This window comes from Oncorhynchus keta, chromosome 19 (genome assembly GCF_023373465.1).
Source record: "Oncorhynchus keta strain PuntledgeMale-10-30-2019 chromosome 19, Oket_V2, whole genome shotgun sequence".
Lineage (NCBI taxonomy): Eukaryota > Metazoa > Chordata > Actinopteri > Salmoniformes > Salmonidae > Oncorhynchus > Oncorhynchus keta.
The window spans coordinates 36185600-36209825 of NC_068439.1; the positions used below are offsets into that span (position 1 = coordinate 36185600).

Consider the following 24226-nt stretch of genomic DNA (forward strand, 5'->3'; position numbering starts at 1 on the left):
TAAGAGCAGTTGGAGGCCATGGAAGGAGTGTTGTATGGCATTGAGGCTCGTCTGAAGGTTAATTAACACAGTGTCCAAAGAGGGGCCAGAAGTATACAGAATGGTATCGTCTGCATAGAGGTGGATCAGAGAATCACCAACAGCAAGATCGACATCATTGATGTACACAGAGAAGAGTCGGCCCGAGAATTGAACCCTGTGGCAGCACCATAGAGACTGCTAGAGGTCCAGACAACAGGCCCTCCGATTTGACAACCAAGGCTGTTGAGTCTGCCGATAAGAATACGGTGATTGACAGAGTCAAAAGCCTTGGCTTGTTCAATGAAGACGGCTGCACAGTACTATCTTTTATCGATGGCGGTTATGATATCGTTTAGGACCTTGAGCGTGGCTGAGGTGCACCCATGACCAGCTCGGAAACCAGATTGCATTGCGAAGAAGGTACGATGGGATTCAAAATGGTCGGTGATCTGTTTGGTCATTTGGCTTTCGAAGACTTTAGAAAGGCAGGGCAGGATGAATATAGGTCTGTAACAGTTTGGGTCTAGAGTGTCTCCCCCTTTGAAGAGGGGGGTGACCGCGGCCCTGACTCCCTGACTGTTTGATAGCATTTTGTGGAAGACAACCCAGACATTATCGGACGGGCCTGAGTGCTTTATACAATAAAAAGGGCCACACTTTGACACCCGGCGAACTAGTGTCGATATCATCCACAAATTAAATTATGAACCAGGACTACCACGATTTACTGGCACCAAATACAAAGCCTAACGGCTCTTTGAAGGAAATCAACACTTCCACTGAAGGAGGGAACGGCGCTTCGTACATTATCTGGACTTTGCAAAGCCAGTCATCTAAATCTGACATAACAACCACCCAGATTTTAGTGGGTAGCTTGCACAATCGTTTCTCATGGACAAACAGCCAATCATAAACAGCCCTGAATACTAATTACATTGGTAACCAGTTTATAATAGCAATAAAGCACGAGGGGTGTGGTATATTAGCCATATACCACACCCCTAAGGTTCAAATATTGACTAGATGGTGCTCTCAAATGTCTCTATACATAACATTAGTTCTGAACTATTTTTGGCGTGCCAGGCTTCCTACTGTATAACCAGTTATTTTAATTTCATGGTTATTGAAACAAAAATGACTCAAATGCTCATCTGCAACATTATAAGAATTTATTCTGATCAGAACCTTGCCACATGTTAATAATACACCATTTAGAAGGCAAAAACATAACCAGATACCAGATACAATGGAGGTTGTATTAAGTGACATGAAAATGTTTGTTAATTGTGCTGAATCTGTAGGACTTTCAATGAGTCAAGTGTTCTGCAAGCAGGGCCGTTATCAGTAGTAGATTTAGTACAGTACACTCAAAGCCAAACTGCCAAACACAGCACTTGACTCCACTGTCATAAGCATCATATACCAGTTGCTAAAGTTACGTTATAACACAGTTATAAGAGCACTTTTAACACCCATAATGCCAATGCACACCACTAGCCTGTTAGCTAACCTGAACAACACTATGTCACCAATAAAGTATTACAGAAAATTGTCATTGGTGTCTCGACTGTTTTTAACATTTGCTGTGTCATCCTTATGTAAACCTTATGTAAGTGTAGGAGGTGGCAATAAAGTCTTCACACCAATTACAAAGACACGTCAGGCTATAGTAGATCATCACTCTGCAGTATTAATAGATATAACCAGTGGTGTAAAGTACTTAAGTAAAAATACTTCAAATTACTACTTAAGTCGTTTTTTGGGGTACCTGTGCTTTAATTCACTATAAATATTTTTGACAACTTTTACTCTTACTTCACTACAATCCTAAAGAAAATAATGTACTTTTTTACTCCATATATTTTCCCTGACACCCAAAAGTACTGGTTGCATTTTGAATACTTAGCAGGACAGGAAAATGGTCAAATTCACGCACTTATCAAGAGAACGTCCCTGGTCATCCCTACTGCCTTTGATCTGGCGTACTCACTAATCATACATGCTTCATTTGTAAATGATGTCTGAGTGTTGGTGTACCCCTAGCTCTACGTAAATTTTAAAAACAAGAAAATGGTGCCATCTGGTTTGCTTAATATAAAGAATTTTAAATGATTTATACTTTTGATACTTAAGTATATTTTAACAATTACATTTACCTTTGATACTTAGGTATATTTAAAACCAAACACGTTTAAACTTTTACTCAAGTAGTATTTCACTAGGGGACTTTCAATTTTCTATTAAAGATACCTTTACTTTTACTCAAGTATGACAATTGGGTACTTTTTCCACCACTGGATATGACATCATCTTCCTGCAACCGAAAGCTTCCATTAACCTAATCCAACCCATTCCTCCACTTCCCCAAACAAACACTTAATTCACAACACAACACTTTCTCTCAAACCATACACAACAAAAGTCTAACTCCACTCCTATTTCGAACACAAGAGCTCTCTGGATTAGTGTGACGAAGTGGCAGCATTATTATCCTCTACATAATAAATATGACAAATACTATAAAAAATATACACCTAAGGATCAGACATGTACTGGGGAGAGAGAAAGAGAAAGAGAGAGACCCCACTGGGCACACACGGTTTGAATCAAAGTTGTTTTTCACGTCATTTCAATGAAATGACATTGAACCAACGTGTAATAGACGTTGAATTTACATCTGTGCCCAGTGGGACAAAGAGGGGCGAGACAAAGAGTGGAAGTGAAACACAGTATGAAATTTGAGAAGAGAAAACGATACAGAGATACAGTGAGAGTGAGTTTGTGTGTGTCTGTTTTAGGTGTCACTCTCGAAGGTGTGCAGGTAGGTCTTGAGGGAGAGGATCTGGGTGTAGTTCAGGGTGGTGGAGCGGTACATGTCCAGCCCTGTGAGGATCTCCACGTCTCTGACCCGCGCTGTGTGCAGCTTCAGCAGCTCCTCCACCCACTGCGACTCGTCCTCTGAGCTCTGCAGGACCACCACAAGACGAGATGAACATATTTTGTATGTGTGTTACATATAAATCGTATGTCATTTGGGCATTATCAGCTGGCTCATTCAATCTCGGTATTATTTATAGAAAGCATTTCAAAAGACTACACACAGCGTTACAAGGTCATCAATATTGATAGAGCGGAAATTACAATGACGTTACCAGAAAAAAATAGAGCTGCATTGATAGGAATCCCACTATATGACTGTCACAAGTAGGGCTGTTGCAGTGACGGTATCATCACCACACCGGCGGGTCACGAAGGCAGGAAGGCAGTCAAATTCCACATGACCGTTTAGTCATGGTATTTAGTCTTCTCCAAGCTCTGATGCTGCTGCTGGTCATTAGTAGCCTACTAAACTTGCTAACTGTCTGGTACTCAGCACTCTATTGTCCCTGTAATCACTCTGACATCAATGCAAATGTATTCGAAAATGTCATCAAACACTTCATGGGAGCCCATGAGCTCATTGTTGTGCAACTTTTCTATAGGCTATACAATTGCGGGAGAAAACAGAGTGATGGCCGCAAAAATAAAAGAGGAGGATCTCATCAGCATTCTATAGGCTAGGCCTACTCTATTTCTCAACTTTCCTAATATTAAGCATCTTACTTATATTTACAACAGGAGTATAGCCTACCTGATTGCCATGAAAATAAACCACAGGGAAAAGCGTCCTTTTTACTATTTAAGTGCATATTTTAAATAAAAGATTTGCCGCTGCCCCTGTTTTGATACAGGTGCAAGATAATGGTCCATTCTAAATCAATACAAATGTCACACATATATTATTTAGTATATATAAAGACAGGATTAAATCAAGAATAGTCTGATTGGTGACAATATTAGCCTATCACTTGTGAATTATATATTATCACTTGTGAATGATGCCCAGCATAAGAAACAATGGCCTTTTTTGAAAACTTTTTTCCTATCATGGTGGTAGTCTACACCTCATGTAGCCCAGCCCATAGGCCTATATAAGATTAGTAGCACAACTAAAGTGGCCAAATAACTTCTTAACATTAAGCACATGAATCCGCTTTACAAGGGGTGTAGAGCCTAACTGGCATATATAAGCAGTACGTGAGTTTCAAGTTTGGAGAAGATACATTTCACCATAGAAACCTTTATAATTAAAGCATTACATGCATATTTTCATTTGCAGTCACTTTTGATAATGGTGTTTTCCGCTAATGGAACATTCACGCTTACAGCCTACTACCATGTGCACATTGCTGAGCTTATAATGTGAAAAAAATAGCCTAATAGTTTACTAATATTTTACGCTACACTTTCTGATCTGTTGCTTCAACCACGTTGCATAAAAAACGTTTTTTGATGCTAGTGGTTCTATTGATTTGGGATCTATCCCATTCCATAACTGTCCCAGACTATGTTTGGAACATATACAGAATAGAATAGGTTGACTTTTGTACTAGGGGGCATAGTAGATTGACATAGGCTAGTGCTTTTGCTGTTCGTTAGGCCTACTCATCTTGTTGGTAAATGTGGACAGTTCTTCCAATATCTTCAATATGCACCTTGGAATTGGATAAGGACGTGCGCAGTTGCGTCCCAGATGTGTCTGTCTTCACTTGTAGCCTGTGAGAAAGACCTGTTCACGTGAACGCCTCTAAGTCAGAATCCCCCCTAAACGTAATGATACTGTAGCGCCGTGGAGCTTCGGTCGGCCCGGGATAGCCTGCCTCTTTTGGCAGGTGAGTAGAGCCGTTCGTGACAGGGTCGGGGTGCGGCAGAATGAGTTGCCGCCCCTCTCCTGATGCGCACCGCATGTTCGGATTGCGCAGCACACTCAGGGAGAAGGGCACAATGCAGAACCACTGACATCGTGGGATGAGTGGTCATGTAGCCTCAGACGATTAATTACAGTAAGTTCAGTAAAAGTTACAGACCGATAAGTGGTCATGGTCATGTAGCCTCAGACGAGCAATTACAGTAAGTTCAGTACCTAATCCATCAATTACAGTAAGTATAAAAAATATAAAGGATGATTATTCTTCCGATACACACTGGCAAATGGATGGATTAGGTATTGTCAACAGGGTTGTTGTCTCTAGTGTGTGTGTGGGCTGGTTAACACTGGGATAAAGTGATTAAAGTTAACGGTATAACTAATACAATAATTGGCTTATGGAAGCACTTCTCTAAGCGAGAGAAAGGTATATTATATATTTCCATATAAGCTATTTATGCTATATTTTATATTCTTGATCCTAATGATATAGACCTAGGTGTAAAACAGCTGAGGTGATAGAGCAATGACCCTGGAATAAAAAACATCATGTGTAGGGTGGAGAGAGGGTTGGTTTTACAAGTTTACTCACGCCGGATTGTCACTACTGCATGTGTTCTTGGCTGTCGTGCCGTGGCTGTGTCGGAATCCATTGTGAGTTTGAACTTGAGTATGCCTTCCCATTAAAGAGTGCCCGGTGTTGGCTTGCAGTTGCCTCTAGCACAGCCATTGTATGATACAACAGGATATAAGTTCATGCCTAAGACACATTTTTACTGGCAGTCATTTAGCGGCCGTTAGAATCTACGTTCCTTGTTCCTTTTACTGTCGGAATATAACATGATATAATGAAGACTCCATTAAATATGTCTTGCATGTAATGGACATAAAAAATGACTGGTCTTGCGATATATTTATGTCGTTTTCTCTTTTTACTTTTTTTTTTAAACGAACAACTGTATCCCATGAACTGAGCAGGCTAGGCTGACATGCTTATAGCCTGCTAGGACGTTCAAATATGATCATTCATGTATATGTATATACAACCTATCTCCTGATTCTGCCTCCTCAACCCTCCTCTCCTCCCTTTCTGCATCCTTTGACTCTCTATGTCCCCTATCTTCCAGGCCGGCTCGGTCCTCCCCTCCCGCTCCGTGGCTCGACGACTCATTGCGAGCTCACAGAACAGGGCTCCGGGCAGCCGAGCGGAAATGGAGGAAAACTCGCCTCCCTGCGGACCTGGCATCCTTTCGCTCCCTCCTCTCTACATTTTCCTCCTCTGTCTCTGCTGCTAAAGCCACTTTCTACCACTCTAAATTCCAAGCATCTGCCTCTAACCCTAGGAAGCTCTTTGCCACCTTCTCCTCCCTCCTGAATCCTCCTCCCCTCCCCCCTCCTCCTCTCTGCAGATGACTTCGTCAACCATTTTGAAAAGAAGGTCGACGACATCCGATCCTCGCTTGCTAAGTCAAACGACGCCGCTGGTTCTGCTCACACTGCCCTACCCTGTGCTCTGACCTCTTTCTCCCTCTCTCTCCAGATGAAATCTCGCGTCTTGTGACAGCCGGCCGCCCAACAACCTGCCCGCTCGACCCTATCCCCTCCTCTCTTCTCCAGACCATTTCCGGAGACCTTCTCCCTTACCTCACCTCGCTCATCAACTCATCCCTGACCGCTGGCTACGTCCCTTCCGTCTTCAAGAGAGCGAGAGTTGCACCCCTTCTGAAAAAACCTACACTCGATCCCTCCGATGTCAACAACTACAGACCAGTATCCCTTCTTTCTTTTCTCTCCAAAACTCTTGAACGTGCCGTCCTTGGCCAGCTCTCCCGCTATCTCTATCAGAATGACCTTCTTGATCCAAATCAGTCAGGTTTCAAGACTGGTCATTCAACTGAGACTGCTCTTCTCTGTATCACGGAGGCGCTCCGTACTGCTAAAGCTAACTCTCTCTCCTCTGCTCTCATCCTTCTAGACCTATCGGCTGCCTTCGATACTGTGAACCATCAGATCCTCCTCTCCACCCTCTCCGAGTTGGGCATCTCCGGCGCGGCCCACGCTTGGATTGCGTCCTACCTGACAGGTCGCTCCTACCAGGTGGCGTGGCGAGAATCTGTCTCCTCACCACGCGCTCTCACCACTGGTGTCCCCAGGGCTCTGTTCTAGGCCCTCTCCTATTCTCGCTATACACCAAGTCACTTGGCTCTGTCATAACCTCACATGGTCTCTCCTATCATTGCTATGCAGACGACACACAATTAATCTTCTCCTTTCCCCCTTCTGATGACCAGGTGGCGAATCGCATCTCTGCATGTCTGGCAGACATATCAGTGTGGATGACGGATCACCACCTCAAGCTGAACCTCGGCAAGACGGAGCTGCTCTTCCTCCCGGGAAGGACTGCCCGTTCCATGATCTCGCCATCACGGTTGACAACTCCATTGTGTCCTCCTCCCAGAGCGCTAAGAACCTTGGCGTGATCCTGGACAACACCCTGTCGTTCTCAACTAACATCAAGGCGGTGGCCCGTTCCTGTAGGTTCATGCTCTACAACATCCGCAGAGTACGACCCTGCCTCACACAGGAAGCGGCGCAGGTCCTAATCCAGGCACTTGTCATCTCCCGTCTGGATTACTGCAACTCGCTGTTGGCTGGGCTCGCTGCCTGTGCCATTAAACCCCTACAACTCATCCAGAATGCCGCAGCCCGTCTGGTGTTCAACCTTCCCAAGTTCTCTCACGTCACCCCGCTCCTCCGCTCTCTCCACTGGCTTCCAGTTGAAGCTCGCATCCGCTACAAGACCATGGTGCTTGCCTACGGAGCTGTGAGGGGAACGGCACCTCAGTACCTCCAGGCTCTGATCAGGCCCTACACCCAAACAAGGGCACTGCGTTCATCCACCTCTGGCCTGCTCGCCTCCCTACCACTGAGGAAGTACAGTTCCCGCTCAGCCCAGTCAAAACTGTTCGCTGCTCTGGCTCCCCAATGGTGGAACACACTCCCTCACGACGCCAGGACAGCGGAGTCAATCACCACCTTCCGGAGACACCTGAAACCCCACCTCTTTAAGGAATACCTAGGATAGGATAAAGTAATCCTTCTCACCCCCCTTAAAAGATTTAGATGCACTATTGTAAAGTGGCTGTTCCACTGGATGTCATAAGGTGAATGCACCAATTTGTAAGTCGCTCTGGATAAGAGCGTCTGCTAAATGACTTAAATGTAAATGTAAATATAGATTATAACTTCTCATTTCCGACTAATTGAAAATTATTTTTTCTATAAAGTATCGCCCTATCTTAAACAAGCCATACAAAGCTGGTTACAATTTCAGTTTTATCCTCCAGAAAAGGAAGAACAAATATTACAACAAATGCTATGGTTAAACTCAAATATATTGATTAATAAAAAAAGGTAAATAGGTAAATACCTTGTAATGGTGTGTGGTGAAATACATACATATTTAGAAATTGTTTTTGGGATTCTATTTCTATGGGTTCTGTATTCTAGATCTGTGGTTTATGACAATTTCTTGAGTAGGCTTCTTCAAGCAGAGAGACAGCCATAGACATAGTGCCCCTATGTGGTGAGAGAATTACCTTGCAGCTCTCGTCGTTGTCTGAGCGGTGGGGTAGGAGGAAGGAGAAGACATTGAGGGGGCCGTCACACACCCCGGCCGTCTGGTTGACATCCTGACAGCTGGTGATCACTACATAGTAGTGTGTAGGGACTGGAGCCGAGACTGCGGCGTATCTGGGGGTCATATGTGGGCCACAGTCATAAGTAGTCACGTTAATGAAGATACAGGCAAGCACACACACGCACACACACACACATGGAAGGGTGGCAGGCTGTTAAGCTAGCTGTTAAGAGCATTGGGTCAGTAACCGAAAGGTTGTTGGTCCAATTCCCTGAGTCAGCAAGGTGGAAAAATCTGCCGTTCATGAACAAAGCAATTAACCTGCAACAAGAACTGCTGAAGTGTTCATTTAGGCAGCCCTTTGCAACTGTCTGATTCAATGGGAGACATATTTTGATTGAATGCACTGAGCTGTGCAACTGACTAGGTATTACGCTTTTCTTTTACACAGAAAGACGCACTATTGCAGACACAAAAACAAACATGATCAGAGGAACCTGACCTGGTAGGTCTTAGTTTTTTTTATAGCTTGGCTACCATTTTCACAAATATGTGGTGAATTTTCTAAATCTTAGAACAAAACTCCAAATTGGTAACACGTGTAACAGCCAGTTTTACATCCAACACTTTTTTTTATTGTACATTAATTTTGTTTGTAGACATCTTTTACCACACAGCCATTGATCCAAAATGTTTACTGTGAAATATAATGAGTACATTGGTTTAATCACAAAAACAGAACGATATCTTTGCAATTGAGTAATTTTAACAAAGTTAATCCAATAGAAAAACATGTAAGATACATGTTCCAAAATTGTCCTTTAAATGCAGTACACTACAGTACTGTAAACTACAGTACATTACACTGTTTTCACATTAGGCAGTATACTTGCACTACCCATAAAAATGTACTGACCATCAAATGTCCATAATGTCTATCCCATGTGTGATCAAAGGTGTGATCATTGAAGACATCTTTCACAATGTAATGAATTGAAAGAAATGAAAGAAAAAAAACATAATATTTAGCAGCACTAGTTTGCATCAAGCCTGTCTAGAGTATTTGGCCATAAGTTGTCATCGAAATCACAGTAAATATCCTCATTGTTCATGCAGCTGCGGAAAAACCTGGCGAATCCAAGCCTGACATACTGCAGGTCTGGATTGAAATCATTGCATGCCTCATCCATGGCCTTCCACCTGTATTGTAATCGTATATTGTATTTTACAGTATTGTATTGTACTTCTGTATTGTAGTGGTCCTGTACGTGGTTCAGTTCATAAGAGCATGGGTCAACCAACTAGAGTTTTGTGTTTGACTCCCACTGTGGTCACATACCAAAATGTATGGACTGTTGTCACTTTGGATATAAGTGTGTGCTATATAAACGGCATATATTATGGTATTACAGTACTGTATAGGCCAATGCAATTTTAGTAAAGCAGTGTGAACCCCCCCCCACAATCATCAAAAAGATCCCAGCAACTTCATTTTGGATACAGTGCCTTCAGAAAGTATTCAAAACCCCTTGATTTATTACACATGTTGTTGTGTTTCAGCCTGAATTCAAAATCTATTAAATTAAAAAGATTCTACACACAATAACCAATGACAAAGTGAAAACATGTTTTTTGACATTTTTACAAATGTATTGAAAATGAAATACCAAAAAGGCATGTTGAAGACTATGGGCATAAGGCAAACGATTATGTGATTTGATGAGACAAAAATGTAGATCTTTGGCCTGAATGCAAATCGCTATGTCTGGAGAAAACCAGACGCAGCTCATCACCCGTCTAACACCATCCCTACCGTGAAGCATCATGCTATGGGGATGCTTTTCAGCAGAAGGGACTGCAAGACTGGTAAGAATAGAGGGAACAATGAATGGAGACAAATACAGGCAAAGCCTTGATGTGAACCTGCTTCAGAGTGCAAATGACCTTAGACTGTTGCAAAGATTTAGGTCCCAACAGGACAATGACGCCAAGCAAACAGCCAAGTCAATGCTGGAATGGCTTCAGAATGTGAAAGTCCTTGAAAGTCCAAACTCGTCCAAAGTCTAGACTTGAATCTCATTGAAAATCTTTGGAAAGACTTGAAGATTGTTGTTCACAGCCGCTCCCCATCTAACTTAACAGAGCTTGAGAAAATCTACAGGGAAGAAATCCTGATGTGCAAAGCTGATACAGACATATCCAAGATGACTCAAAGCTGTAATCTCCGCCCAAAGTTGCTTCTACAAAGTATGGACTCAGGGGTGTGAATAGTTATGCAAATAAGATATTTCTGTATTCCATTTTCAATAAATTTGCAAACATTTCTAAAAACATGTTTTCACTTTGTCATTATGAAATATTGTGTGTAGATGGATGAACAAAAAACGATTTAATCCATTTTGAATTCAAGCTGTAACACAAGAAAATGTGGATTAAGTCAAGGGGTATGAATACTTTCTAAAGGCACTGTGCATGTTTAATGTATAGTGGATGCATTTGTCTTGTTTTGAACTTATTGGATTATTTCGTATTGGTATTGTATTGATATTGTATTACTCCACTTTAGGAGCTACAAACACAAGCATTTCGCTGCACCTGCTGTAGCATCTGCTAATCTGTGTACCCGAACAATAAACTTTCAGATCATTTGATTTGTTACATACAGTACATTTCTGATCTTGATTTGTATTTTTGAATCAAAATATCATCATTATACTTTTTATGTTTCTACTTTACAGACATTTTCAAAATCTGTGCTAGACAAACCAGTTCACACCCTGGTCTGTTTCACCTGTCTTTGTGATTGTCTCCACCCCCTCCAGGTGTCGCCCATCTTCCCCATTATCCCCTGTGTATTTATACCTGTGTTCTCTGTAATAGTACAATATATCAAAAGTAATGTGAGCTTTGAATTGTGACAGGTAATTACTTTATAAGAACATGTATTGCCATCTTAAAATGTATTTCTAGATGAAACAATGATCAAATTTGGTGAAAAGGTGACTGTATGATTTTGTGTGTTATACTTGTACTGTTCAGAGTTTTGAAACAACTGCCTTTTTAATTATAACTTTTAGTTTTGTACTAAGTGTTGTAAAAATGTACCACATGAAAATTGCACCAAAGCGATAAAAAAACTGTTGTAAATAAACAGCATGCCAGTTACAATTTCCTTGAACCAGAATGAGGCTCTCTCCTCACTATATTGTTAATTAACTAAGGAATTACCATCTTCAGACAATCTGCAGATAATTGATGTCTGGAGCTCAGTAGTAAAAGTTTGCAAATCAGGGAGCCAGATGAAGGCTTGCTTACCAAAAAGAGATGTTAAAAAAGAGCCGTTTGTTCGCGAAAGACTCATCACTACTGGCTACACACGGAGTAATAGAAAAACGCCCGCGCCACACAAACAGGAACGGGAAATATTGCTGGAAATTGATTAGCAAATATTATGTTAGGTTTGCCTTTTTAAGCCAATGTCATGGCCGTCAAAAGAAGTGGACCAAAGCGCAGCGTGGTGAGCGTACATTTTCCTTTATTATGGAATGACGCCAACAAAACAAGAAACAAGATCAACAACCGTGAAGCTTACGAGGGCTAAGTACCACTAACACAAGTCAACTTCTCACAAATAACAAAGGGGAAAAGGCTGCCTAAGTATGATTCCCAATCAGAGACAACGATAGACAGCTGTCCATGATTGAGAACCATACCCCGCCAAAACATATAACTAAAGAACATAGAATATAGAATGTCCACCCAAATCACACCCTGATCAAACCAAAATAGAGACATAAAAAGGCTCTCTCAGGTCAGGGCGTGACACAATAGTGGCTAACCAGGGGTGGGGTAATGTCAATGTTGCATTGGTTAGATAGTAGCAGGGAGCTTGCTATGTCTGATACTTGTCAGATTTGTTTATGACAGTTTGCGGTAGAACACGTGAAAATTGCATGTACCGTAATTTCCGGACTATAAGCCGCTACTTTATTCCCACGCTTTGAACCTCGCGGTTTATACAATGACGTGGCTAATTTATGGATTTTTCCCGCTTTCACAAGATTCATGCCGCCAAAAAACTGAGCACCGTCACATAATGTGACGTAAATCGAGCGCGCTCAAACTTCCCATCATTCTGATTACGGTAGTCATTTTGTCACCCTCATATGCAGCTTTCAAGTTGAAGGCGATCAATCTGGCTTTTGGAAAAGGAAATAGAGCTGCTGCACGGGAGCTTGGCCTTAATGAGTAAGACGTTGGAAACAGCAGCGTGAGGAACTGACTCAGTGCAAAAAGACAACAAAAGCTTTCAGAGGGAAGAAAAGTTGATGGCCCAAAGTATTTGCAGCCACTCGACATCAGTGTAAATCGTGCATTTAAGGTGGTGCTCCGTGTTCAGTGGGAGGCTTGGATGACAAGTGGGGAGAAATCCTTCACTAAAACAGGCCGCATGCGAAGAGCAACTTATGGTCAAGTCTGCCAGTGGGTCCTGACAGCGTGGAGCATTGTCAAAAAATCCACTATCATCAACGGGTTTGGAAAGGCTGGACTGCTGCATGTTGAAGAGGGCAGCATGAGCTCAGCGGGTAATTTGCCTCCGGATGAAAGTGAAGAGGCGACAATGAAAACGATCCAACATCGGATTAAGCAATTCTGAGGCTATTCAACTCCGACACCGAAGGAGATGACTTCAGTGGTTTCAGTGCACAGGAGGAGGAAGATAGTGACCAATTACTTTCTTGGTAGGCTACTGTTTACTGCTATTTTTTTTTTTACAAGCAGTGTTTCGTTAAAGCATATACATTTTTTTACAAGCCGTGTTTTGTTAAAGCCTATTTATTTTTGTTACAAGCCGTGTTTCGTTTAAAAGCCTATTTATTTTTTTTACAAGCCGTGTTTCGTTTAAAGGCTATGTAAAGTTATTTGTTTCAATGTACCGGTAGGCACCTGCGGCTTAGAGACATGTGTGGCTTATTTATGTACAAAATACATATTTTTTTATAATTCAGCGGGTGCGGCTTATATTCATGTGCGCTTAATAGTCCAGAAATGACGGTACTTTCATGATTGTTTGGTGGCTACTCATAGGTCTGCAAGCTACTGGTAGCTCGCAATCGACCTGTTGGAGACCCTTGATTAATTATGTATTTCGGGCTCCTGAGTGGCACAGTGGTCTGAGGCACTGCATCTCAGTGTCGCTACAGACCCTGGTTTGATTCCAGGCTGTATCCCAACTGGCCGTGATTGGGAGTCCCATAGGGCGGTGCACAATTTGCTCCGCATCGTCCGGATTAGGGTTTGGCCGGGGTACGCTGTCATTGTAAATAAGAATTTGTTATTAATTGACTTGCCTAGTTATGTAAAGGTTCAATAAAAATTATTTAAAAAACAAACAAATCAATCCAGATTACTCCATTGGAACAGCCATAACCATATGAACATAAAAATACAATAACACAAACCTGAGTGAAAGGGCAACATCTTGACCTGTCACTAAGGCTGGGAATTGCCAGTGTCCTCACAACATGATATTATCACGATACTTAGGTGCCAATATTATCTGTATTGCAATTCTCACAATACTATATGAACACTCACCCATAAAAGGATTGATTTCTGACCTCAGCAGTACCAACCTTAACTACGCCATTAGAGGAAAAACAGTAGAAATCGCGAAAAATGCTCTCCAAAATCAACCATTGGGCGCAGGCCTTGTAAAGGGTCTCTCCAGTTTAGCCCTGATGTTTTGCCATCTGAGATTGGCATCGGTCCAATACTGCAGTGCACAGCTGAAGCACGAGCAGGAAATGGTAGACAAAGGGACAGGTGGAGAGAATCGAGGAAAATAATGACAAAAGCAGAAATGGGAAATATTATGCTAGCTGTAGAACTGCGGTTGAAAGCTGAACAATTAAATGTAATTGCAAAAACGTATGATGATGATCGAGCAAACTCTTCAGCAAAATCGTCTTCTACAGGAACAACTCGATTTAGCCAAAACTAAATACGACGATGTCCAAGCCAAAACTAGATTAATCTGACGAGTTATCTACAAACAGGAGCGCGCGACTTGATAAAATGCATGCAGTTTTGTTGAACATTACTCAAAGTAACAATGTTCTACTCCAAATGCTGCAGACCAAAGACGATTAGTTAATGAACACAATGACTAAGTTGGATGACAAATCAGCATAACTCATTAAAGTCGCTGACCAAATGAATGATGAGAGAACTCAGGTGATGAAGATGGAAATATTGATTTCTAAGGAAGTGGGGGAAATCTCATCACTGAATCTCTCGCTACTTACTCAAGACCTCTATCTGCAAACAATGACAGATAAGTATGAGACCGAAGGGAGCAAGTGCTACACTCACATGTCCAAAATCTGCAATGAAGCAGAATACCACCCTTAGGTACCATCTTGAGGAATTCCAGAATGGTCACACACTACAGCTTGACTACCCAACCAAGCAACCGGAGCCCAGTACTCAAAGGAGTACTTTTTTCATCCCCACAGGATGAAGCCAACCCTCTTCGCCCACTTGGCGCGGAATGCCTTGACAAACTCGTCCAAAATTTTCCCACCTCGTTCCAGGTCAGCCAAACGACACAGAGAAATTCCTAGCTGACATAGAGGACGCATTGGATGGCTACCCAAATGCTACGGGTTATAACAGGCTTTACCAGTTGAAGCGAACGTGACGAAGTTCATTAGTCTACAACAGCAACAAATGCTAGATGACTACGCTAAACTTGCCACAGCTTTGAAATTAGAATTCAGTGGTTCTGCGACTCACAAACACAATAGCTCACTGGCTAACACTGTCAAATAAGCTCGTCATGAACACCCACAAGCTTACTATCATAGGCTTCATTCAGCTTACTTTGGCCTACTCACTGAAACAGGAATGGAAGAGCTGTTACCATACAAACAAACACAACGCTAAGAGCCCTGACCAGGAGCACTAAATCCAGTTAGAGGGTAAATTATCAGGTAATGACGCACAAGAACGGTTTCTACCATGAAACCACGACTCCAATAACCACCGCGGTCGAAATAACTGTACAGTACGTCGCCATCGAAGTGACTACCACTACAATCAACCTTTTCGGTACGTAACTGCACCTAACCCACACAAAGTGTCAGAGCACAAGGGTAACAAAGGGTTAAAGGACAATCAAAACATAGACCAATGTCCTCATTTAAAATAAAAAGAAAGATGTTGAAACTTTCACACGCTGAGCTTTGGTCTCATTCCAGGAATTAACAACCTTAGCAAGGACGTTAAAAGAAGATCCCACCACCAAGTGACCCTATCCAGGGCCGTGCCCAGGAGTGGAGGACATCAGGCTTGGACCTATAGACTTTGGTAATGGCAGGGGACAAGACCCTGCCATGGAAGCCCACTCAAAGGCAGAAAAATCGAGGACCTTGAACTAAAGATCAGGCAAATCTTGGACACGACGCACTCCACTTTGTGGGGAATATGTCCACTAAAAGCCACCCCCTATTTTTGGGGACTGCTTAACTTGTCATAGTGCTAATTGATTCGGCACAACCGCTCATCTCTCAAGGGTTCAATGATCCAGAGCCAGTCAGGGAGTCAAGTGAGGAGCTCAACGCAAGATTCCGGAGACTAGGTGCTCACGTTGAGAATCATGCTGAAACAGAGCTAGGGTGTGCTGAGGAGCGTGACCATCCTCAAATCTGTGCTACTAGGAGCTGACTGTGGAAAACCAACCATGGTTTCACAGTATCTGGCCTCCACTGCAATGCAGTCATCCATTTTTATTTTATTTTACCTGTGTAACTAGGCCTCCGTAAGAACACTTATTTTCAATGCCCTGGAACAGTGGGTTAACTGCCATTCAGGCACCATTTGTTATCAGCTGGGGGTTTGAACGCAACCCCGGTTACTAGACCAACGCTCTAACCACTAGGCTACCCTGCCGCCCTGAGGGGCCATGAGGGGTGTCAGGTTTTGCTGCCGGCAGAATCCGATCCAAGTGGATATTACGATAGCTCAACACATTCAAATAGCAAACATGATTGACCATTCTTTTCATGATTTTGAGCCAGCAGTCTCTGAATAAGCAACTTCCCTTATCCTTGAAGTCATGCAGGTGTGATTTGGGTGGGCATTCTAGTTTTCTATTTCTTTGTTGCCCGGGTATGGTTCCCAATCAGAGGCAGCTGTCTATCGTTGTCTGACTGGAAATCATACTTGGGCAGCCTATTTTCTACCTGAGTTTGTGGGATCTTGTTTGTGTGTAGTTGCTTTCTGCACTGCATATAGCTTTACGTTCGTTTTATATTTTGTTGTTTTTTAATTTAAAATAAAAGTATAATGTATGCCTACCACGCTGCACCTTGGTCTCCTTCTAACAACGGATGTAACACATCATACAAACTGAGGCATCAGACTTTGTGAAAATGTATATTTGTGTCATTCTCAAAATGTTTGGCCACGACTGTACACTTCTCAATTTTGGGGTTTGCTTCTGAGTGTTGTATAAAATATATGATAAAATAAGAAACTATTTGTGAGAAGATGATGTTAGCCTTCTAAATGAGAGTATGTTTTTTTATATAAAGTTATAACTAGTCAGTGACCACACCCCGTGAGCATAGACATTTACATCAGCATCATGGAACGCCCCTTTTCTACTCCAGAATAAAATGGCTTGTGACAAAATGTACATTTAGTCAAGATAACAGGGTCCCCACGTTGAAATAGCTATTACTTTAGACCAAAACGCCGGGTGATGCTGGTGTGTGAAGTGGTTTAAACTACAACTCTACAAAAGCACAAGACCAGAGAACATGGAGATCATCCCCACGCTGAAATGGTGAAGAAATCTACCAACTAAAGACCGATTATTCAGGCTGCAGCTGTTTAAATACTTTAGTCTGGTAAATGCATCCGATTTAAGAACATTTTCAAATGGTATTCTGACGTATCCTCTCTAACAACCTACAACCACGAAAGACCTTGGAACTTCTGGAGAACGCAACCAGAGACTCTCTGATGAACTATTATCTAGCAGACGGACCGGCGATCACAGAAAGGGACAACAAAGGCATACACTCGCAAATATGTAAATTGCTATTTATTTTCTAATGAGCGGCTGTTCATGTTCAAAGTATTAGCATTTACATGAGTGTAGTTATGAACTGTAATACAGTGGGTCCACTCTGAGTTTCCCGCTCTTGAGCTGTCCCCACCCTTTTCCTTTGTCTACCAAGCTGTCATATCAGTTTCGTCCACTAGGGACTTTTCCATGTGTCATGTGACTACCCATTGTATAACTAATTGTGTGTGTGTTTATGTAATTTGGGGATTGATTAGTTAGTTAGGAAATAAATAATAAAGCCAATTTGTATATCGCTGATTCATGATTTGATGCTAGGGTTCGTGCAAATATCCAAGAGTTTGCGATGTTCAGAAATTAGCCTGATGAGGTAACAATACACTAATAGAAGACTAATTGATAAGATAATAAAATATCTGAAGCGTCATATTCGGGAAATTAAAAAAAAACATTTTCCCGTGGTGCCCCAACTTCCTAGTTAATTACTATTCCGTGATTCATTGAATTATGGAATAATTACACATAGTGAATTGATTTGATAATATTACAGTCTTCACATTTAATGACAGCAAATGCTACAACACACCAATAAGAAGAAGAGACTTGCTTAGGCCAAGAAACACGAGCAATGGACATTGGACCGGTGGAAATCTGTGCTTTGGTCAAAATTTGAGATTTTTAGTTCCAACCGCCATGTCTTTGTGAGATGCAGAGTAGATGAACGGATGATCTCCGCATGTGTGGTTCCCACCATGAAGCATGGAGGAGGAGTTGTGATGGTGTGGGGTTGCTTTGCTGATGACACTGTCAGTTATTTATTTAGAATTCAAGGCAATACACCATCCCATCTGGTTATCACTTAGTGGGACTATCATATGTTTTTCAACAGGAAAATGACCCAACACACTGTGTAAGGGCCATTTGACCAAGAAGGAGAGTGATGACATCAGATGACCTGGCCACCACAATCACCCGACCTCAACCCAATTGAGATGGTTTGGGATGATTTGGTTGAGAGAATGCCAAGAGTGTGCAAAGCTGTCATCAAGGGAAAGTGACTTTATTAAATATTTGTATTTATTTAACCAGGCATGTCAGTTAAGAACAAATTCTTATTTACAATGACAGCCTAGGAAAAGTGGGCTTGTTCAGGGGTAGAACGACAGATTTTGACCTTGTCAGCTCAGGGACTCGATCTAGCAACCTTTCGGTTACTGGTCCAATGCTCTAACCACTAGGCTACCTGCCACCCCAAATACTTTTAAGAATTTTAACACTATTCTATATTTGTTATTTTATAGTTACTATTTCTAAAATGTAGAAAATGTAAAAATAAAGAAAAACCCTTGAATGAGTAGGTGTGTCCAAACGTTTGACTGGTACTGTTAATAAAGTGTAATTTTGGGATGTAAACTCAAAATGTAAAATTGAATACATTTCAATTCTATATCTGACATGGTACAGGTGTCTTCTTTTTTTAAGCCCATAGCCATGTGTGTGAGGTGTATACTTTTGTTTCAAAGAATCACTCTGTGTGACCCTGATTTAGCTCACTGCAGTAAAGTGAATCTACTGTAGATGTTTGACTGCCGACATTCTTCATGGGATTCAATATGTAAAATCGGTATGCACTCGGTTCGCAAATTACGTTCAGAGGTGCTAAGTGCTCTCGGCCAGCAAACGCTATTGTTCTGAGCCTCTTACTCTTTGATCTTCACGGTGGTGTCCCGGAGGCCATCATAGTTGTTGTCAAAGATGGGACCGGTGACCACATTGATGCCGTTATTCTCCTCTGCGTAGCGCTTGAGAAGAGTCCCCTGGAGGTAGCTCCATATTTCTGCAGAGTTGAAGGGAAAAGAGAAAAAGGTACAAGCAAATGTGGTTTTGTTTTGGTACAGCAAAACAAATAACCAAAACAAATTCTTTCTAACATTGTCTGTAAAACACCTGTTGCATGAATGCATTTGGGACGTTATAAGTACTCATGAACTGAAATTAATTCTTATAGCCAGCCTTGAAAAATACTCTCTAGACTGCATCTGAGTATAGCGTTTTGTGAATACATGTTATTAATGTGGTCTTACACCATTTAAATTATAGCAGGGCACCTTGTAAGCATTTCAAAAGCCAAAGTCTGGTTTAATTTTGATGCACATTCCTTCAAGAAGAAGTAAAACTCATGCCCTGCTCTAAAAGTCCCCAGACAAGGGAACTGCTCTTCACATCCATCTCTACATGAGTGAGTGCGTGGGTGGGTACTGGACGTCTCTCTCCAGTGAGAGGACAATGGGTGTCAGCCTGTCCCTTCTCTCCCAGACCTGAGGTCATCAGACTAGCCTCCTTCCTCACTCCCCCTCCTACCTCTCCCTCCACACATTAGCATGGCCAGTCCAAGCAAAGATACAGCACAACACTCACAGAGGGCCACATGTACTATATACTATGTGATTGGTAACTGTAATAGCTTTGGAGGGAAGCATCTACCAGAGAAAAACAAATATTGAGCAACAAGGATCTCCTTAGAGAACCGATAACAACAACCTGCTTAACAAAACACAGTGGCAGATTTATAAAGCATTTGAACCAGCATTTTCAAATGGGTTGGAAATATACAAATAAAAATGTAATATGTAAATATAAATAAATGAATACTCACTTTTGAATGCAGGGTACATGGGAACGGTGTTTGTGATCAGTGATGCATCATATTTTGATTCAGGAGACAGGGCCAGCTCTAGCATAAAACATGTAAATATATACTTTAATTTACCTCCCATTTAGGCCTGGAAAAAAGCCTGCACACCCCCAAGACCAGGGTCATCTTCATTAGGTACCAAACTGAGTGAAACGGGAGATACTGTCTGAACTTGTCCAATAACATACGTTTGTTTTTATTATGCATTGCAAAACTTTTTGCTTCAGTGTGCCTTAATGAACATGACCCAGGGTGGACTAGTGTGCAACTCACCTGGTGGATAGAGGAAGCCATAGGAGACGTCTGTATCCTGGCTGTAGGTGGTGCAGGCCTGGCTGTGTTCAGGAGGAACCCGCAGGTCTGCTCTCACACACTCACTCATTGGCTCAGTCTCAGGGAGGGGTGTGACTTCTTCCTGGAAGGGAACATGTTCTCATTGGTAACACATTGTGAAATCCCATCGTAAAATGAGATAGAAATGGCAAACACCCATTGTTTACAAACACCCAATACAGTGTTTCTGTGTGTGATTGGGGCCATGTCATTAGTTGATTTGTGTGCTGTATCGTTTCTAAATCTGTATAGGGTTCTGTTAGGTTAGTGTTACGCAAGTCCCTATCCAGGCTCTCTCCCTCCAATAAATCAAAACCAGGCTCATTCTAATACAAAATGCAATTAACCAGTTGAGTCAAAGACCAAAATTACATTTACGATCTCCGAACAGGACTACTAATTGTTTTCATGCATGCTACTCACTGCACCCACTCAAGTAAACAGATACATTTCAAAAGAGCTTTGGAAAGATATGACCTAATACAATGTTTCCAAAATGGTGGCTCCAGACATACTGGTAGGTCCCTGACCAAAGACTGGGCTGGGGCTATAACAATTTTTGTGTGTCTATTCTATGGGTAACAAGAATAGCTACTAGAATAGCCTTATGTGGGTCACAAGTTTTAAAAAAACATTCGGAAACCACTAATCAACTAATCAACATGACAGAGGTCTGAGGACAAACTCTCAAATCATATGGATCGAGTCATTAAATGACTTGAAGTCAGTTTCATTTGTTGTGTTCCATGTGATGAATATCCTACTTGTTTGGGCACTGTGAATGACGTCCATAGGGGCATGGAGAGCTCCTGGCTGTATCCACTGATGAAATCACTGTGGAGGAGGAGGCTGTATGTCGTTTGGAAAATAACCGCTGGTCGACCGAAGGGGAGGTGTGTGGCTTCTGTGGAAACACCAGTTAATCAAGGAAGGAGAGCAGTAGTAAACCTGGGTTCGAAATGAGTCACTTTGTATTTTAATTCTACAGTGTAGCACTCTTTTCATGTTATATTGTCTGAATATTGCATGTTTCACGCATACTACGATTTTCTGGTTGTTGGCATCTTTTAAATTACAGAATGTAAAAAATATGTTTTCACATGTAGACACTGATATGATGCTCGCGATAATAAATGCAGTTATCACATTAGCATTAGTATTAGTATCAGGGTTAGCATTAATATTAGGGTTAGCATTAGCATTAGGGTTAGCATTAGCATTTGCATTAGTTAACGCATTCAAAACCATGGGGAAAATGTGTTGGAGTTGGCTAGAGACACTCAGGAGTGGAAAATGAACATGTGCGTACAATGTGTAAACGCTCTGCACTACGGGTTCTCGACCAATCACATTCACATGGGTTGTCTGTAACCGAGTTGAGTTGGTAAAGCTCACTCTTCAGCTTGAAATACCACCACCTGTGCCATTTAATTGCTTTTCGTGGCTAAGCTGACTAAGGTGTTTCAAGAGGACGGTCACGTGTATTTGCGAGACAGAGGACGCAAGATCAATCCCTCTCAGCAGTGGACTTGTGAGCGAGGAAGCAAAGCTGTTAAGCAAGTAGCATGCCGCCGGTTAAAGTGGTGTCGTGAACCGGATCTGCAGTTGCACTAAGGCTGGGGTTGCTGTGGACTGAGAGGAGCGAGTGTAACCACGTTGAGTTGATAAAGCTCACACCTCAGCTTGAAATACCCCCACCAGCGTCATGGATGTGACACAAGAGGGTGGTCACGTGTTTGGGATACAGAAGACATAAGATCAATCCCAGTTGTGGACGTGTGAGCGAGGAAGCAGAGCTGTTAAGCCACACAATGCCACCGGTTACATGTCAGGTGGTTGCTAAGCTCTTAGTCACTCAGTAAAACGGGAATGTCGGAGTATGAGTTTCAGATTAGTTAAAGGGATAGTTCACTCAAATTACAAAATTACGTAGTTTCCTTACCCTGTGAACAGTTTATGGACAAGGTAAGACAGCAATCCATGCTTTGGTTTTGTTTACCTGGACATTTGTGTCCAAAATCCAATGCAAGTCAATCTCCCCATATTAGCATTTTTCACGTTTCATGTCACACCTTGTCAAGAGAGACTAAGCCAGTTATAATACTTTGAATGCACCACTAACTGATACAATATTTCATAAAAACTGTTAGCCAGGAGATTCTGGAAGTTGATAAATAACCTGCTAACAAACTTTAAAATGGTTTTGATGATTCCACCCTAAATGGTAAGTGGAAAATAAGCTAAAACGTCAAAAAAGATAACTATCCCTTCAAGTAAACTGTAAACGACCACACTCTAAAAGATAGACACTTACCATCTGCTGCTGGGCTGAATCTCTGATTGTTCTCCTCTACTTTGTTCTGTAACAGAAGACAGTGACCTTCAGGGCTCCTGAGTGGCACAGTGGTCTAAGGCACTGCATATCAGTGCAAGAAGTGTCACTACAGTTCCTGGTTCAAATCCAGGCTGTATCACATCTGGCAGTGATTGGGAGTCCAATTGGGCAGTGCACGTTTGGCTGGGGTAGGCCATCATTGTAAATAAGAATTTTGTCTTAACTGACTTGCCTAGTTAAATATATATTTAAAGGCCCAGTGCAGTTACAAATGTGATTTCCTTTGTTTTATAAACGCAGCAAAAAAATAAATGTCCTCTCACTGCCAACTGCAGCAAACTTAACATGTGTAAATATTTGTATGAACATAACAAGATTCAACAACTGAGACATAAACTGAACAATTTCCACAGACATGTGACTAACAGAAATGGAATACTGTGTCCCTGAACAAAGTGGGGGTCAAAATCAAAAGTAATGGGCAGTATCTGGTGTGGCCACCAGCTGCATTAAGTACTGCAGTGAATCTCCTCCTCGTTAACTGCACCAGATTTGCCCGTTCTTGCTGTGAGATGTTACCACACTCTTCCACCAAGGCACCTGCAAGTTCCCGGACATTTCTGGGGAGAATGGCCCTAGCCCTCACCCTGCAATCCAACAGGTCCCAGACGTGCTCAATGGGATTGAGATCCGGGCTCTTCGCTGGCCATGGCAGAACACTGAACGAGCAGTACAGAACGAGCAGTATGGCTGGTGGCATTGTCATGCTGGAGGGTCATGTCAGGATGTGCCTGCAGGAAGGATACCACATGAGGGAGGAGGATGTCTTCCCTGTAACGCACAGCGTTGGGATTGCCTGCAATGTCAACAAGCTCAGTCCGATGATGCTGTGACACACCGCCCCAGACCATGACATACCCTCCACCTCCAAATCGATTCCGCTCCAAAGTACAGGCCTCGGTGTAACGCTCATTCCTTCGACGATAAACGCGAATCTGACCATCACCCCTAGTGAGACAAAACCGCGACTTGTCAGAGAAGAGCACTTTTTGCCAGTCCTGTCTGGCCCAGCAACGGTGGGATTGTGCCCATAGGCGACGTTGTTGCCGGTGATGTCTGTTGAGGACCTGCCTTACAACAGGCCTACAAGCCCTCAGTCCAGCCTCTCTCAGCCTATTGCGGACAGTCTGAGCACTGATGGAGGGATTGTGCGTTCCTGGTGTAACTTGAGCAGTTGTTGTTGCCACCTTGTACCTGTCCCGCAGGTGTGATGTTCAGATGAACCGATCCTGTGCAGGTGTTGTTACACGTGGTCTGCCACTGCGAGAACAATCAGCTGTCCGTCCTGTCTCCCTCTAGCG

General features: G+C 42.4%; 1 protein-coding gene across 2 annotated transcripts in view; it reads right to left on the bottom strand.

Annotated features, from left to right (window-relative positions):
* Nucleotides 1–1176: 1176 nt before the first annotated feature.
* LOC118398155 (ectonucleotide pyrophosphatase/phosphodiesterase family member 2-like) overlaps nucleotides 1177–24226 on the bottom strand; it is a 35573-nt gene continuing 12523 nt past the window's right edge. The window contains exons 19-26 of one of the 2 annotated variants that reach the window (XM_035793220.2): nucleotides 22845–22890; nucleotides 22473–22529; nucleotides 21295–21434; nucleotides 20471–20612; nucleotides 20159–20236; nucleotides 19207–19339; nucleotides 8368–8521; nucleotides 1177–2986 (exon numbers count right to left, since the gene is read on the bottom strand). In XM_035793220.2, the coding sequence (XP_035649113.1) occupies nucleotides 2816–2986; nucleotides 8368–8521; nucleotides 19207–19339; nucleotides 20159–20236; nucleotides 20471–20612; nucleotides 21295–21434; nucleotides 22473–22529; nucleotides 22845–22890 (921 nt within the window). In that variant the 3' untranslated portion in view covers nucleotides 1177–2815. The remainder of the gene's footprint in view (nucleotides 2987–8367; nucleotides 8522–19206; nucleotides 19340–20158; nucleotides 20237–20470; nucleotides 20613–21294; nucleotides 21435–22472; nucleotides 22530–22844; nucleotides 22891–24226) is intronic. The other variant, XM_035793221.2, reaches the window with a different exon arrangement.